The sequence below is a fragment of the Miniopterus natalensis genome, chromosome 6, assembly GCF_054644295.1.
Source record: "Miniopterus natalensis isolate mMinNat1 chromosome 6, mMinNat1.hap1, whole genome shotgun sequence".
Classification (NCBI taxonomy): Eukaryota; Metazoa; Chordata; class Mammalia; order Chiroptera; family Miniopteridae; genus Miniopterus; species Miniopterus natalensis.
This window is the reverse complement of record NC_142086.1, coordinates 80,803,332-80,821,638: the sequence shown is the minus strand read 5'-3', so window position 1 is coordinate 80,821,638 and position 18,307 is coordinate 80,803,332. Positions and strand designations below refer to the sequence as shown.

The following is an 18,307-nucleotide window of genomic DNA, read 5'->3' as shown; positions in this document are numbered from 1 at the left end:
CAATTCATTCCAAACCACTATTCAGTATATTGATGGCAGCCACTGCTAACATGCCACCCAGCCTATATTACCATGGCCCTTTCCTCCTGGTTAGTCAAAAGCATTAACTAACTCTTATAAAGCTGTTTAGAGGGGTGAATTTAAAGTAAACGACAAGGGAGAAGGTGCATAAAATAGTATCTGAGGATCAATCTTCTGCTATAAGAGGATTAGAAGTTATCTGCCAGTATCTCATCAGGATTTGTACATAATACCTTAAAACAAACAACAAAACAAAAAAAGAAAGCAAGTAAAGCGAATGAGCAGGCAAAAAAGATACATATTTCTAGCCACTTCTGTTTAGTGTTAGCTTGTCATAAGTAGTTTCATATATATATATATATAATTATTAATTTTTTAAGATTTAAAAAATGAGTTATCTTTTGAAATATCTTTCCTTTTGAATATTATGTCTTCACATATGTGTGTATCTGTACTGACAGGAAATTGTCAAGTGGACATATATATGTAGACAGTTGTATATACACACATTAATCTTCAAAAGGAAAAAATTAAATAAATGGGAAATTTTGTTTGAAGAGAAGACTGCCTGTACTGGAGGTCAAAATTTCCTTTTTAAACTATTTGGAAGTAATTTACTAATGTTTCCAAAGGTAAAGCACTGCTGACTGATTTAAAGTCTTCATTTCATCAGAAACACAATGACTATAAGCTGCTTTGCATAATAAACCGGCACTAAAGGGTAATTTAAAAAAAAAGAGAGAGACAGAGACAGAGAGAGAGAGAGAGAGAAAGAAGCCAAACCAAACCAATTTTCTGGCTGAGGTATACTTCTCAGTTTTTTAAATCTCTGACAGGAAAAACAGAGATCATTTCAAAATTTTTATAATAGTTGGTTTATTAGAATTAAATGCCTCTCTTGAAATAATTTAAATTCTTGGCCTGACATTATGAATAATCTATACAGAAAATCCTTAAAACTGCTTGAGTTGAGCCAGATTTAACTCTGGATCTTCCTCCTTAGCGCTGCTCTTCTGACAGTCAACTTACATCCTTCACTTGCAACTATATAAATTACTTTAATAACCTGATACTATTGGGTTAGTAATTTATTAATATTATGCTTTTATTTGATATGACTTTTAGCTCTGCTTGATTAGATGAAACAGGCACACATGCTTTAGCTGTTAAAATTCCATTTTCTGGTTCTATGTAAAGCAACATCTAAAGTAGCAGAGAAGGGAAACAGGTATATTTTCAAAAATAGTTAAGCCAGACTGTTTCCTGAAGATACTTCATTTATTTTCCATCCTCAGATGCTACTGGCTATTTTTGGTAGGGTTAGACATTAATACTGACCAGTTTAGCTTTCCTGACTGTTAACAAACTATCCCACAATGAACTGCCTTCATACTGAAGCCATTGTGGTGAACTTTAACATATACATATTCTAAAATATATGCTCAAAGTAAAAAGATCCAAATTCACAAGAGTATGAAATATTTATAAAAAAATCATGCATCAGACTGTACAGCCTAGAAATAAAAGAAGGTTCAAATTTAGTAATAAAGGTAAGAGCAATACTTGCTCTCGCAGTTAACAAAAGACCTCGCAATCCCAGCGGGCGCTGGGCTCAGTTATCCTTTTCGGCCTGCAGAGAGGCCGCAGCCAGGGCCACTGCTGTGACAGGCTGGGCTATGCCGTGCAGCTGCATCTTCGCAAGTTTCTTCTGTTCACACTCTGTGACCAAACGGTTCAACTCTGCCGCACTGTATCCAATAAGAGTCTTCAAGTCACAAACAAACTTGTACACAAATCTCTTGCCTTGAACTTTACAAATCATGTCCCCATCATAATAATACCTTTAAAAACAGAAAAACACATCAGTTATATAAAGAAAACTTCAAAACATTATTTACTAAAATTTCGATTCTCGGTACTCCAAAACTATAAAGTTTATATACTAAATTTTCAAAGCATACTTCCCACAATTATGACAAAACACTGATTTTAAAATAAACATTATTAAATAAAACAAAAATCTTGGGAGCAGTAACAGAACTTATGAACAGGGGTTGAGAGTCAGAATGCTAAGATTCGAAATCTAGCATCTTTAACTTTATTTCCTTTGTGCCCAGAAGAAAGCCACCTTTTCTCTGAGCTTTTATTCTTCATCTAAAAATGGAGTTAAAGCCCAGCTGGGTGTGGCTCAGTGGTTAAGTGTCGACCTAGGATCCAGGCGATCAGGGTTTGATTCCCAGTCAGGGCACATGCCCGGGTTGCAGGCTGCAGCTGATCAATGACTCTCTCATCATTGATGTTTCTATCTCTCTCTCTCTCACTTCCTCTCTCTGAAATCAATGAAGATATATTTAAAAAATAATAAATAAATAAATAAAAATGGGGTTAAAAACAGTACTTACCCTCACAGAACTGGGGGGGGTGGGGGGGTGGTGTGTGTGTGTGTGTGTGTGTGTGTGTGTGTGATGAGAAGTGAATCACAATCTCTCACTGTGAAACTCATACACAATGTCCAAGTGAAACATGAAGTAGCAGTAAAAATGTTGAGAAATACAGAAGTAAACTGCAGAACTACGTTACTATATTCACTCTTCAAAAAATAAGAGACATAATTCTATGACATTCCTATATATTCTACTTCCCAGACACTTAAATACATATACTGAATTTCCATCATTGTAGTAAACATAATTTCTTATAGTAATTACATCAAAAATTTCATTCCAGGTAGGGGAAATTATAAATAATTTTATTCCATTCCACTTTTATTAATGTAAAGGTTGGATATTCAGATTTAGGCAGATTGTACGGGGAGAAAAAACAAGAAAATGGGCCAATATTTTGCATCTTATTATAAAAAGACAATATCTGTATATTTGCTCAAGTTTATACTCAATTCACCTATGCAAATGACAGTATCTTTATCTGTTATGTAAATAATAGAAACCTCAAAGATTAAAAATGTTGGTTTTAAACAGAGTTGTATATGCTTTTAAATAAAATAAAAACAAGTAACTTTTCCCCATTAGGCTATCAGATTTCTCAGCAATGTGACAAGCTGGGAGTGAGTAGAATGACATTCAAAATAATAAAAGGTAAGAACTGCCAGCCAAGAATAATCTACCCAGCAATTAATCTTCAGATAACAAAGAAGAAATAAAGGCTTTCCCTGATAAACAAATAATCTAAGAATAACCTTTTTAAAAACTCTTATGTACCTCAAAATTACAAAAGATATTTTTAAAAGTCATTTTTGCATGTGAAAACTTTTAGTTTTTTTTAATATATAAAGAAAACAACATCTTATGAACAAGTATTTTAACATCATTACCTAACAATGTTTACACCTGGAAGAAGTCATTTTTCAGAAAAGCTTGATACTCATTTTAAAAAGTACTAAATGCTTACCTTAATGCACGACTGAGTTTCTCATAGTTCATTGTAGGTTTATTTTTACGTTGTCCCCATTTTTGTGCAACCAATTCAGGCTGATTTAGCTTAAACTCGCCTTCATCACCAACCCAAGAAATGCAGTCTCGAGCATCCTTGTCAGTGAGAAGTTCTAGCAAAAACTGCCACAGCTGAATCTGGCCATTGTTTCCTGAATTGACAAGGGGAAGCATTGACCATAGTGCTATGAATTAACAGAGGGCAAAGGCGATAGGTTCTCTGGTTCTTATCTCAGCCATATTAAAAGCACAGTTTTTTCAAATGCTAAGCACTGCCAGAGAACTAGCCTATACTCACAATTTTATAGGGAAATAAAACAAAACAGACATAATCTGACAGATTTTATGAATACCAGATGAAAATGCAAAAAATACCTGTTCTGTTCCCAGGTGAACTTCTATCTTCTCCTGAAATCCTGGGAGCTCTTTGGACTTTAGCTGCCTTTGCACTGCTGTTTATACCTTTAATGGTAGTAGGTGTAGCTGACTGTACGGATGCTGGGATAATTTGGACAGCTGCAAAGAAAGGCAAGGGAACAAACTGTCTTCCCTTCTAATACAAGCAGTGAAAAAAACTACTGAAAGACAAAATGCAATTAGTTTAACTAATGCCCCTCTAATTACCTCAACAAAAGCCCTCATTTCAAAAAAAACCACCTTAATCCATAATAGTTTTGAACAAAATTACAAAAAAAGTTACAAGGACAAGGTATGATGTCTGTTTGCATTATGGTTCATGAACCTTAACTTAGTGCATAACAGTTGGCCTTATTTGTGAAATAACTTAGTGATGTATATGCAGTTATAAACTATCTGTTCATTAAAAATGGTTTATTAAATGCTGGAGAAAATGTGACAAAAGAGAACTCTCATTCCACTACCGATGAGAGTCCAAATTTATATCAACACTTTGAGAAAAATAACTGGTAATACCTAGTAAGATTGAAAGGTAGAAACCTTATGATACTACAACCAGAATCTCACATATATTGACAAATACTTATTCAGTGTAATGTTAATGAAGTTTTAACATACAGCAGTGAAAATGAACTCGAGCAGTAAGTATCAATATGGGTAAGACTTGTAACTTTTAAACAAAAAAAGCAAGTTATAAAAGTATATTCATAGTATATTACCATTTTACCCGAAAAGTTTAAACATGCAAAACAATGCTATAAAGTGTTTATGGTTATATAGTTGGTAAAAATATAAAATATGCAAAGAATGATAAAAAGATTTAGTTTTTAACAGTGTATGGTGTTATGGTGTACAAAGACGTTGGTTAGAGTTTATTAGTTCTTTGTATACCTAAAATACTTCATAACTATTTAAGTTTTTCTTTTTATCCCTTGCAGTACTGAATGAAACATATCTTATTGATAAATGGGCTGTATACTATGGCATGAATACTCACGTTGATCAATTGTAACGATCTCACTCATCTGTTGTTCTTGGCTTGCCAATACATCTGAAGAACACACATAAAAATTTTTGTTTTCATTTAAAACCAGAAAGGCCAACCCAATCCAGTAAAACTGAACTTAATAAATATTCTTTTAAAAGGAACTCCACAATTACAACCAAACAAGAAAAGCAAAGCATCCAATAACTGAAACTTACTGGCATGGTAACTTTAAAAAATATTTGACAGTCACTTTAAAACGAACAGATATTTTTAAGGGGCCTAACAGAGAGAAAGCTTCAATTTCTTTTAGAGTTCATTATTCAGAGAACCACGGTTTTCTAAATATAAATGCCTATACTTAAATCTATTTACCTATCTACACAAAACCATGTAAACATGAAAATCTTTGACACCGATCAGAGATGGGAAGGTACCACACTGAAATTACTTAGATATATATTCACCACCAAAATGCCCCTCAAGACGACCTGAGAAATCTTCACAATTTAACCATCTGTTCTAACATCCACTTTTAAATAAAACTACTTCAACTTGACAATGCTTCTTAAAGACAGCTAAATTTTCATTAAAACTCTAGCTGTCCTAAATGTCACAACTGAACTGGGTAATTTAACATCTACATGTACAGCTCTCAACAAGAGTTACATGGTAAAGGGCCCCAGTATAACCTGTTACAGAGAGCACTCATTACTCATCTTTTGCTATTCCTTACTCAAATGCTCTTTACTTCTCAAACAAGAGATATACTTCCCAGTCTCTATTCCTTTAGCCTATTTAACTGCCCATCACTGCCTGGAAGCTTCTGTCTTGAAACTGAATTATACCCACCAGCAATCGTGTGTACTGAGAATAAGTCCTGGGACCTGGGCTCCCAACACAGTTCTACTTAGGGTACCACAGAGGGATCCCCTGCCAGACACACACAGCTAGAGAGGGCTGGGGAACTAAAATGAAGTCTGAATCCCACCTGTTAGGTGGGAGTTTTCTTTGGGGGTCCTGGGTTTGGGGGTTTAAATAATTATATGGGACGAGCCTCACAGAGATCTGGGTTCTGACCTGAGCACTCACTTACTGGATGTGTGACTTTGGTTCAACCAACCTGAACATTAATTTCCTTGTTTAAATGAGATATCCCCCACCTACCACCTCATGAGGATTAAAAGAAAATGCTTTTCAGAAGCACAGTGCCTGAAATATAGTTAACTTCTCAGTAAACTGAAGATGCTACTGTTTTATCCAGATTCCTAGTTCTGAGCATGCTCCCCCAAGAACTGTTGTCTCTCTAAGAAAAATCCACACCATATGTTTGTGGCAGATTTCCCCCCAAAATTTTATAAAAGAACCTTGAAGAGGCAAAGTGCTATTGAAATGGAAATTGTTCCATTCATGACTGTAAATAAATAAAGGTGCCCTGGACTAAAAAGGCAAATGAGAGAATCACCATCACGTAGCACAGGTGTGACCAACCTATTAAGATCATCTTCTAAGTCCTGATTCTCAGGAAAAGTTTGGTCTGTTCCCTGGGAACTATCAAAGTAAAATAAAAGGCACAACTTGGGAAGATAGAAGTTTTTGAAAGCTTGGAATAAGACCATATAGGCACTCTGCCTTAATACAGAGATTAAATAATACACATAAAACTCTTAGCACAGCCTAATTCAGTTAATAAATGTTAAGTATTACTGCTATTATCGATAAGCAATTACAATAACAAAGTTATAAAGAAATAAAATTAAACTTAAGTTACAATGTAAATAGGTAATAACTCCAATTTATACATTTTCGAAGAAGCTCCAGATGACTCCAGAGAATTTCTCCCCGAGGGACCCGCTGAAAAAAATCTTCTTGGTTGAGACTACATAATTCTCGTCCTGAAATGTTGAGTGTGCTGAGGTCTATATCAGTCATGCTGAATTCCTTCATTACCCAAACTACCCAATGCAAGACTTGGTCTGTGGACCACTGTATAGGATCTAAAAAGAAAAATATTACCATTAACCTAGTTCCATCTTAGATATTATATACATTTACAGTTAAGCTATCAATACACACACACACACACACACACACACACACACACACACAGATAAAATCCAGACAGCTTTTTCCCATCAAGTAAATAAACTCAGTATATAAAGTAAAAAGACCTGTATGCTACATTTTCTCCTCAGCTCCTTTTCCATTTCTTCAACTAAATTTTTTATGGATTCATGTTTGTTCCACATCAGTCAGTCTGAAATTTTATCAAGACAAACAAAATGCAAAATTGCTCTCCAGTGGGTCAAATGAAATGGGAGATAATGTAGTAAATTGTCTTTTCTCATCTACCTTCTCTCACTTCAGCTACACTATGAACACCTTAAGGGTAGAAGTGTTTGTTGTTGTTAATCCTCACCTGAGGACATTTTTTTCCATTGCTTTTCAGAGAGAATGGAAGGGGGGAGAAGGAGGAAGGAAGGAGGGGAGGAGGGGGGGGAAGAGAGAGAGAGAGAGAGGGAGGGAGAGGGAGGGAGGGAGAGAGGGAGCGAGCACACTCTTGAGCAACACAGCAGTGAGAGACACATCAACTGGTTGCCTCCTGCCCCCGCCCTGACTGGGGTTGGGGGGTGGAGCGAACCCCCAACCAAGATACATGCCCTTGATTGAGAATCCAACTCATAACCCTTTGGTGCGTGGGGCCGACACTATCCACTGAGCCACACTGGCCAGGGCTAGAAATTTTTATGCAATTGTGTGCTGCATTATGTTTCAGTCAACAATGGACCACATTCATGACATCGGTCCTATAAGACTACAATGGACCTGAAAAATTCCTATCCCCTACTGACACTGTAACACTGTGTGGTGCAAAGGTTGCAAAAATCAACCAGCTGTGGTTGAGATGTCAGAAAACTTAACCTGGGTGTGGAAGAGGAGGACACTGAGTCCCAGAGGTAGTTCCTAGGGAACTGACTCATGAGTTGCTGGAACTGGAACAGGAACACATAGCTGAAGAAAAGGCAAGAGAAAAGGAAACTGCAGAAGAAAAAGAACCCCCAAGAAATCTGACAGCGAGGGTTTAGCAGAAGCTTTTGCAGACCTCAACAAACTCCTTAAAGAATTTTAAAACATGGACCCCACACTGAAAGGGATGACAGAGAGGAATGTTCATGATGCATTATCTGCTCACAAACAAATCTGATAAAAACAACAAAATAAGCAAACCACTATGGACATATTTCTAAAAAGAGTGACACCTCCTCAATGAGAGCCTCAGGCAGGTCCTTCAGGTATTCCAGAAGGCACTGTTCTCATGGGAGATGACAGCACCATGCCAGTTCTTTATTGCCCCTGAGGACCTTCCAGTGGGAAGAGGTGGAAGACAGTGATACTGATGATTCTGACTCTGTGTTAGGCCTACGGTAATGTATGTGTTATGTCTTAGTTCTTAGCAAAAAAGCTTAAAAAGTAAAAAAAAAAATTTAATTTTTAAAAAGCTTCTAGACTAAGGATATAAAGAAAATATTTTTAGTACAGCTGTAAAATGTTTGTGTTTTAAGCTAAGAGCTACTACAAGAGCTGAAAAGTTAAAAAAATTAAGTTTATAAAGTAAAAAAGATACAGTAAGCTAAGGTTAATTTATTGACAAAATTTTTCTGTAAATTTAGGGTATCCCTAGTGTATAGTGGGTCAAGTCTACCATAGTGTACAGTAACTTCCTGGCCTTCACATTCATACCGCTCACTCACTAACTCCCCCAGAGCACCTTCCAGTCCTGCAAGCTCCATTCATGGTACGTGTTGCACAAGGGTATCGCTTTTATCTTCTATACCATATTTTTACTGTACCTTTCCATGTTTTGATACACAAATACTTACCATTATGCTACAACTGCCCACAGTGTTCAGTACAGTAACATGACAGACAGATTTACAGCCTAGGAGTGATAGGTTTGTGTATGTGCGGCCTGTTTGCACAATGACAAACTGTCTAACAATGCATTTCTAAGAATGTATCCCTGTCTTTAAGCAAAGCATGACTGTATTTCTTTGTATTCTTAGCACGCAGAACAGTATTTGCCCATCATGTGTTACGGCCAAAAAAATGACAGCAATACAGAAAATCAATATTCTTCCTAAAAATCCTATATTTAAAACAAATTATAACTTATTTATTCTAGTTTCTTCTATGTCAAGCTTAATTCTTTTTATTCCACCTAAAATGTAATTATGTATTTTCTTACCATAGGGTATCCCAAGGCGCTCTTGCTCTTTCCTATAACCTTCCAGCGCGGCAGCCCATCTTGTCACTTGTTCTGAGGTTTCATCTGAAATGGTTGTAATGTGTTTTGTGCCATCGAGAGTTATCACCTGAGCTTCCTCTACAAGATGTGCTTCTGCCTCAGCGTGGTGAGCATCTGGATCAATAACTACTTCAACTGTTTCCGCAGGTTTAACAATTTCAAGGATGTTGAGCTTTGGTTCAATTCCTTAAGAGTGAATTTAAAAAAAAAATCTAAATGAAAACACAAAATTCACTAGGAAAATTTAGTTTAGTTTATATGTTTTCAAATGACAGAGCAAAACTCCATTTTAAATGTTTAGCAATATGTCTAGAGAATTTAAGAGATTCCTATTCAATGATAAAAACATCAATTCAACAGAACTTTAGTAGATTAGATAACAGTGTTGTGTCAATATTTCCTAATTTTGATAACTGTACTGTGGTGATGTAAAATAATTCCTTGTTTTTAGAAAACACATGGTCTGATGTATTTATGAATAGAAGGGGATCATGCCTGCAACTTATTCGTAAACAGGTAAAAAAAAATTAGGGGGCAAGAAAGAGAATAAAGCAACCTCCTTTGCAAATTCCTCTTTTTGTGCTAAACTGCAAAGAACAGATCTCCTTGCAGCAAGGTTTACCCGATGTGACTTAGGCTCTAGAATCACTGGATGAGCCTTCTATTGAAAAATGAGTTAATAGGAAATAAGTAGGCACATGGCATCCATTTTTCAGCTCCTGTGGATCACTGAAAAGGCTGCATGGTTCCAGACCCTGGCAGGCAGGGCAGCAGCTTCCCTGGCAGCTCAGTGCTGCGGTGTGGCTGAGGCATTCTTAGAAAGCCATCTAGAACCTGTTCTTCCAGCCCTCTCTGTGATCCTGTTATTTATTACCCTACAATATATTCCTTGCTGATTAAACCAGATAATATGTGATACTCTCTGCTTCATCCTGACATAAAATAATTAAAAACCATGAATATCTGGCTATAACATCACATTAAGTAATTTAGACAACCATCTAAAACATCCAAAACTTATGAGTTCTCATATTGGAAAAACACGAGTAAAGTTTTAAATAACTACACAAAAATTAACTTACCTTGGTAAGAAATTACCTGTACACTAAGCTGTACAGTACCATCTGTCTTTACTCCTTGGTCAAATAAACTTCGTTCTGGATCCAGCTAAACATGGGTAAAATGAGTAAGGTTATTTTCACACAATCATCTAATTTAATAAAAATGGATGTATCAAACTGTACTTAATTACTGAATTAAATTGTAAGAACACAATTACCCAAGTTGTCATATCATTTCATTATTTGCCAAAATTTAAAATATTTTAACCATTGTGGAAGTAATTAAGGACTACATAAAGAACAGGATTTATTTTATATGACTATTTTCTCTAGCTCTGGAATCTAGTTTAGGATTTTAAATAATGCCAACAGACAACTGTTTATTCTGTAAAAGTATCTCAAGTGGAAAATTATGCAATTTATCTGTCATGAAAAAGCAAGGGTGTTTAATTAGTGGGGACAATTTAAATAAATTTATTAATACTTGCCACATGTCCTTTGTAACCAATGATATACATTTAAGGTCAGGGTTAATGCTAAATCTCTAATCACAAAATTAATAAAGCACTTATGACTTCACTACTTGACCTAAATATGAACATTTTTTATCATAATTCGATACCCTTTAAATATCAGTTTTCCCTTCATATAGCCTTACGGTGAATATATTTCACACAATGACAGATGATGAAAAGTTACTATGACTTCTAGACATTTTCTGTCACCTGTTTCAAAACAGGCTTCCACTGTAATTATCCAAATAGTGTCTATCTATCTCTATGTGTCTGCATATCATAGAGCTGGAGGTACAAAGCTCCCCACTCATTCCCAAGAGTTCAGTCAGTACTGACACATTTTGTAGTCACAGTACAAACACATTTTCTAATATCAAAAATGTGATACGTATAAAGCCTAAAGCCTTAAATGACTATGCATCTAACTTAATCAGGGACACAACAAACTGTGTAAACCCTGCAGAGAGAGAGGTCAAACTTGCCAGTTTGTCTCAATATAATGGCCTATGCCTGACATTTTGGTAAAAATTCTCCTAATATCAAGATTTCTGCCCTCTCTAGTGGACACTGGTATAATCCACTAGGAGTGATGGCATGCAAAACTCTGAAACTGAGCTCTCATTACTGAATACATGAACTAGTTCAGTAAAACCTGGCACAAGGACAAAACTCAAGCGTGGTATTTGATCGTGGGTCACACTCCTCAAACACTGCAACTCAGCTGTTCCATCAGCTTTGAAGTGAACACTCATGTGAAAACGCAAAAGCATTACCACAATCAGACTTAAATGCTAAAATATAAATCTCAAAAAAAAGAGATTACCTGAATATCTTGTAGACAAATTTCATGAGCATCCAAAGAACACTGTAGTCTTGGTTCTAGTAGTTTCTTTAAATTGCCTATTGGCTCATTGATATCTATGGCCTGGCTTACACATTCAGCTGGGGTGTAGGTTTGTTCTACAATGCTGAATGTTAAAGGATATAATGGTTAAAAATTATGTTTTTACCCTGAACATTAAAGTAACAATATGCTCAAACCAAAATTGAATACTAAAACGTATTTTTGGTCTTTGAAACACATTTCTGCACAGGCACCATTCACAGTGGTAGACTTATCACGAACTGGTGTTGCCAAAAGACTAACACAGAAGTGATATATGGCTTCTTAAACTAGGTTATGTAAAACAACACTGCGGCTTCCATCTTGGTAAGCATGTTCTCTCAGAACATTTACCATGTCATGAGCAGCCCTACAGAGAAGCCCATGAGGTGAGCAAGTCAATAGTTACCAGTCTTATGAGTGATCTTAGAAACAGATATGCTAGCCCCAGTCAACTCTTCAGATGACTATAGCCAGACTGACAGCTTAACTGCAAACTCATGAAGTACCCTAAGCCAGAACTAAGTTCTGGGGTAATTTGTCACATGAATGAATGAATGAATGAATGAATACATATGAAAACTAAGAGAGACATGCAGTCACTATTGTTTCTTCTGCTGGAGAAAATAGCATAGTCAAACATGTTGAAATCCTCTATTAAAAATTTAAGGTCTCTAGGGCAGTCATGACCTTTTCTGTCAGGGACATATTTCTATGCCAGGGCATGGTAGCAGAGGACAGGACCGATGACAACTAACATGGGGTTTGTCTTAAGAGCTAGAGCCAGGCCTTTCCCCTGAGAAGAGGAGGTGGCATAAATAACCACAGCCTACTGGCAGAAAACATGGGGAGTTGCTAAATAACTGGTATAAATCTCAATTATGCCAGATGAGTAAGTTCTAGAGATCTGTTGTATAACATGTGCTTATAGTTAATGACACAGTATTGCACACACAAAAATTTCTTGACGGTAGATCTCATGTTAAGTGTTCTCACCACAATAAAACAAATTTTATAAAAATTAAGGTCTTAAATCTCAGCTGCACTCCCAACACTCAGCATCCTATTCAACCTTAGTAATTTGGTCCATTCTCACTGCAGTTATTCTAAACCTTTATTACTATACAGAAGCTCTCTTCTACTCTTTAGTCCCTTCTACTTTCAGCATATTATCTTCATCTCTGCAAAGCAGGACCATTAGCCCTAACCCCTAACCTTCCTTAACCTTCCTCTTGACTCCCAAATCTATTTTTACCTATATTCTCCCTCTGGATTCTGAATGTACAACCTCTGCCCTCCTTCCTTAATGGAGTCAGTATTATTCTATTACTATTCCAAGAACTAACACCTTTCACTACTGTATATGCTTAGTACTGTGCACATAATCACTCATATACCTGTATGCGTCCTCAAATACATGGTGGCCTCTACAAGGGCAGGTAACCGTCCCATATATACTTCTGGCAGTACACAGTAGTTCCTTACAGATATTTGTTAAATCAGTTCAGGTTGTGAACTAAATAAACACTATAGGAAATCAAAATAACCAGCATAGATGAAAGAAAAAAGAAACAGTGCCCTAAGGGCTAAAAACCATCACAATCAATTGCCTGATCATTACTAGCTATGCATATTACTATCTTTAGTTTAAAACTAACTTTCCCTGCCAGCCACAAATTAGAGGAAAAAAGCAATACATTATCCCCAAAAATGCCAACATCAGTTGAAGGAAGAAAAAAAAAGGCCCCCAAAGAACTCTGGCTTGATTCTTAATTTTAATTAGGTATGCTGATAATATAAAATGTGGTAAATTCAGATAGCACCAACCTTTCTTCTGTACATTCTGGTTTCTCTGTTCCATCAATCTCAATTTCTATCAGCTCCTCTGCTTCTCTTTTTGTCATGGCTGAAGTATTTCAAAAGCTTAGCCCTGCAAGAGTTAAATTTTAAGACATCCTGAACTTATCTACACAAACAGAAATGCTACACAAGTAGAGACCAATTCAAATAAAAGCAGAGGGCAATAGAACAGGAAGAAGTAATCTTTACACATAAAAGAAAATCCACATGATGCTGACAAACTAGTTTTTGTTTAGATGGTACTTAGTAGCCTGACATGAATTCTTCATCATTCTATTGGATTTCTTGGGATTTGTTCAGCTCAATCTCAGTCAATAAATTAACTCAAGTTACTTCAAAATCAAGTGAAAGGTATGTCAACTATATTACAGCAACTTCACTCTAAACCTGCAGCTTAAAAATCAACATGGAGATGAACTACAACTGTTCAATTAAAAGCTGTACTGTATCAGCAGAATGAGAATGTGCTTTACTAGCATTGTACTGACAGTGATGTAAAATTAAAGTTAACCCTAGCTATGATTTGTGTTACAAATTACATATCTTGTAAGCGCCAGTACAATATTCTAAAACAGCAAAATTAAGTGACAGAAGTTATCAATATGCACATTATTGTAGTAATTCATTACTGCAGCACTAGAAAACTAGTAGAGTCTTCTTTTCCACTTTAGCAAGGGCTGCACCTCTTCTCAGGTCTCAACATCTCCAACTACTGGGAAGTTGGTATTCTGTCAACTTAGTTCATAATTAACTGGCATCAAAATCTAGAATGCCTGGTACAAAATGGTCTGATTTTCCTCACATTATTAAGGCTGATCTCACATGTGACCTTATAAGAAGACCAATATGAGTCTGCGGTTCTCCAGTAGAATAGAAATACATCATGCCCATTCAGCAGTCCAGCAGACTGCCTAGGCCCCAGCAGACTTTTGTTTGGATAATCAAAGAATGATGGACTTTTGTTTTCTTTTGTTCTGACCCTAGCCTATTAAGTCTTCCCTTCCCCCAATAAAGTCTATTCCTTAACACACTATGTATAAAACTGGAATTCATCCTGAGCACTAGAGCAAAGTGGGTGGTGACTCTGTAGGACAACATAAGCTCCACTTGGTTTGAAGGGATATTTGTTTGTTTACAGATGTATACAAAATACTTTGAACAGTACCTCACTCTTGGTAGGCACTCTATTAAAAAAAATGTCATAAGAACTATTATACACCATATAAAATTGACTCCAGATGCCTTAAAGGCTTAACATGTGAAAGGTTAAACTATAAAGCTAATAAAACAAAATGGTGGGGATTTTTTTCTTTGTGGTTTAAAAATAGGAAAGAATTTAAAATTCCAAAAATTAAACCATAAGGGAAAAGAATGGATTTGATTATATAAAAATTAATATTTACGTTCAATAGACAGGTTATAGACTGAGAAAAGATATTTCCAATACCCGAAAGTGACAAGGGAATAATAACTGGAATAGACAGCAAACTCCTACAAATTGATAACAACCCCCCCAAAAGTCAGGACAAATTAGAAAAGCAGATAAAATATAGAAAAAAGAAAGTTACATAGGGAAAAACCAAAATGGCTAAGGATATGAAGAAATGTTCAAATTCAAATCATACAAAAATGCAATTTAAAACAAAAACTATATACCTCGATTGCATGTGTATGTGTGTAAAATTAGAACAGAATACTGAAAAGAATTAGCAGGGACGTGGGGACATAATCCTCTGCCTCTCGATGGAGTACAGACAGGTCCAGCTATTCTGGAGAAAAATCCAGCAGCACTTGCTTGAATCAAGTAGCTTATACCTATGACCCAGAACCCTGCCCTTAGATAAGCATTCCAGAAATAGTCTCATACTGATTGATAAGGATATTCAGAGCAGCTTTGCTGGTGATAGGTGGAAGCTGGAGCTAGTAAAAGTATCCATCGTAAGAAAGTATTGCAATACATGAAAATGTGAAAGAAGCACACACCATGGAACCTTAGCAGCAGTTAAAACAAGTAAATAATGTACACACAAAATCATAAAAAGGGTTGTGTATTGAAAAAGAAGTGAGAAGCAGTAAGGTTTATAGCAAAACAGAACTTTAAAAGATATTTATGTTTTACTTCCAGGGCCCATAAAGAGGTCCACTCCTCTCTCCATAACCAATTTTTTTAAAAATAGATTAGAAAACAAGTGATTTTTTCCAGGAACTTTGGAAAAAATAAAAAAGTATATGAGTAATCAACCAGGCTGAGAAATGGCCCTAAAGGCTTATCGGCAGGGTTACCTGTGGTTCCCCATAATATATACACTAAACAGGGAGCTGTTAAAAAGAAATGTATCCTGTGACCTTCCAAAAAAGTTATAGATCAGTCCCTAGAAGGTGTAAAATTAAAAAAAAAAAAAGAATCCCATACACTTTAGAAAAAAATATGCATCGTCTCTGAATTGATCCTTGTCTCTTTCTCAGTTCTCTAAACTTAGCCTCAAAAGTTAAAGAGATTTAGGAAGTTGTCCAAATTGTTGGTACCACTGCTCTTTTTCTGGAACCAGGATTCTTTTTCAAAACTTACAATGGAGGAGAGAACATTACTTGGGAGCCCTTCCACCTAACGGTGCCCCCGACACGTTGGTTTCTCCTAGATTAAGTCTCACCTGGGGTTCAGAACCCTTCACAAAATGGATATAAACGAATCTTAACTAAAATGTCCAGAAAAAGCTAGTTTTTAAAAAAAATACAGTTATGTTTAATATTCTCTCTTGGAGCCCTGGCCGGTGTGCTCAGTGGTTAGAGCATCAGCCTGCAAACCAAAGGGTCTCAGGTTCAATTCCCTGTCAGGGGCTGGAACCTGGCTGGCCGCTGGTACAACCCCTGGCGCTGTCAGGGTGCTTTCAGGAGGCGACCGATCCGTGTGTCTCTCCCATGTCAACATTTCTCTCTTCTCTTCCCCGCCCTCTCCCTACCTTTCACTCTCTCTAAAAATCCATGGAAAAATATCCTCAGGTGAGGATTAACAAAAAAATAAAAAAGTATTCTCTCTTAGAGTTACAGATAAACTTGAGGATTAGTCTTCTTCATTGGAACACATTGTTAGTTTAGGACAATTTTCCCCAATAAGGACAATACTTATATGTAATATAAATCTGTATTGAACATACAATATATATTAAAGATATGATATATAAAATAAGTGTATCTAATATAAATATGTAAGTGTGATCTGTGAGTACATACTTGATCAACTGAACATTTTCTCAAAAAATACTTTTAAATACCTGAAGAGATTTTTTTAAAAAAAATTGTTTTTTAAAATAAAGTCACTAGCCCAGCTGGCGTGGCTCTGAGCTGTCCCGTGCAACAGGAGATCCTGGTTGATTCCCGGCCTCGCACACGCCCAGGCTGCAGGCTCAGTCCCCAGGGGCATGGGGGCGGCCGATGCCTGCAGGGGCGTCTCTCCCTTAGCCCATGTCTCTGTCTCTCTCTCTCCCTACCTCTGAAATCAATAAAAAAATATTTTAAAAATGCCTCCCCCGCACCAGATGTCGATGTCCACTGTACAGTCTCATTGTATACTTTTTCAATTTTCCTGGAGATTTGAAGTTGTAAAAATAAAAGTTGGAGAGATTAAAGTTTTAATTTAGCATTCAGCCGCCACATGCGCGTATGAATGGCCTCAATTCAGGGTCTAACTCAGTATTTATCTACTTACTTCAGGACTATATGGCCCTCGTAACACATGGCCGTCATACGCAACCCAGGCAGAATTGGCTTAAGTGCCCCTCGTGTTAGAATATGCCTGGAAGTAAAGCAGCCTGGAAAGTCGGGATGAAGCCCTGAGAGCGGCGTCATCCCCTGGGAGCGGGGTGGAAGAGCCGACCGGTTCCTCCCGCAGGGGAAGGCAGCGCGCGAGAATGCCGCCCCGCCGCTCCCACGGCCCGGCCGCCGCGCGCTCCGGGCCGCTCGTCACCCCGCGGGCCGCGTCCGCCCGGCCGGAGCCTCGCCGAACCCGGAGCCCGGGATACACACGCGTGGAAGCAGCTTTTCTCCCAGCCCACAAAAAACTTAGAAAGTTCGCAAACTACCCTAACCCACCGTGTTCCCCTCGTCTTCCTGCCTCTTTGTAAAAGAAACCCAGTGGACACAAAAAAGGGGCTTGGATGCAACCGCGGGGCAAGTCTAGAAAGACAACTGGATCTGAGGGGGACCGCAGTCGCCCCGTCGGCGAGACTCGTCTGGCATCTTCCTTTGAAAGCCCGGGTCGGCAGGCTCGCTTCCCGACCGCGGAGACTGCGGACCGCGGCGGGCGGCGGGGACCGAGCGGCGAAAGGTGACAGGGGCCGCCCGGCCGGGGCGCGCGGCTTCCCCGAGCCCGGCGCCGCGCGCCCCCCGCCCCTGCGCTCCGCTCCCCGCACGGCCTCCCCGCCCCTCCCCACCCCGCTCCCTCAAGTCTCCACGAACGGAAATGGGAGTCGCAGCGCCGGGGACCAGCGGAAACAAAACACAGAGGTGGCCGCGGGGGGGCCGCTTCGGGGGAGAAGGCCCCGGAACGGAGCCGGCCCGCGCGGGCCCGCGCTCCCCTCCTCTCCCGCGGCCGCACTCACCCGCTCCGGAATCCACCGGGTCGCCCCCGCCCGCGCTCCAGAGCCGGCTGAGAACAGCAGCGGCGCGCGCTCCACGTGCAGCGTCTCTCCCGGTAAAACCTGCAGCTCCCGCGACTCGAACTGCGAGGCCCCTGGGCCCTTCCCGCGGAATCGGCGCGGAGAAACTCCAACCCCCCTCCCGCCTCCCAGGCACCCCCGGGTTCAGGACTACA

General features: G+C 38.3%; 1 protein-coding gene across 3 annotated transcripts; it reads right to left on the bottom strand.

Annotated features, from left to right (window-relative positions):
• Nucleotides 1–872: 872 nt before the first annotated feature.
• Nucleotides 873–18,116, bottom strand: GABPA (GA binding protein transcription factor subunit alpha). 3 transcript variants are annotated; one of them, XM_016197628.2, is made up of 10 exons: nt 18,096–18,116; nt 13,465–13,567; nt 11,578–11,722; nt 10,261–10,345; nt 9,119–9,364; nt 6,675–6,869; nt 4,885–4,938; nt 3,846–3,986; nt 3,430–3,622; nt 873–1,862 (listed from the first exon to the last, which is right to left on the bottom strand). In XM_016197628.2, exons 2-10 carry the CDS (start codon nt 13,539–13,541, stop codon nt 1,634–1,636), a joined length of 1,365 nt encoding a protein of 454 aa, XP_016053114.1. In that variant the 5' UTR covers nt 13,542–13,567; nt 18,096–18,116; the 3' UTR covers nt 873–1,633. The 3 variants fall into 3 exon arrangements, with proteins under 3 accessions (XP_016053114.1, XP_087674507.1, XP_016053112.1); XM_087818381.1 differs by lacking the exon at nt 18,096–18,116 and adding an exon at nt 17,587–17,824; XM_016197626.2 differs by lacking the exon at nt 18,096–18,116 and having other exon boundaries at nt 13,465–16,656.
• Nucleotides 18,117–18,307: the final 191 nt, after the last annotated feature.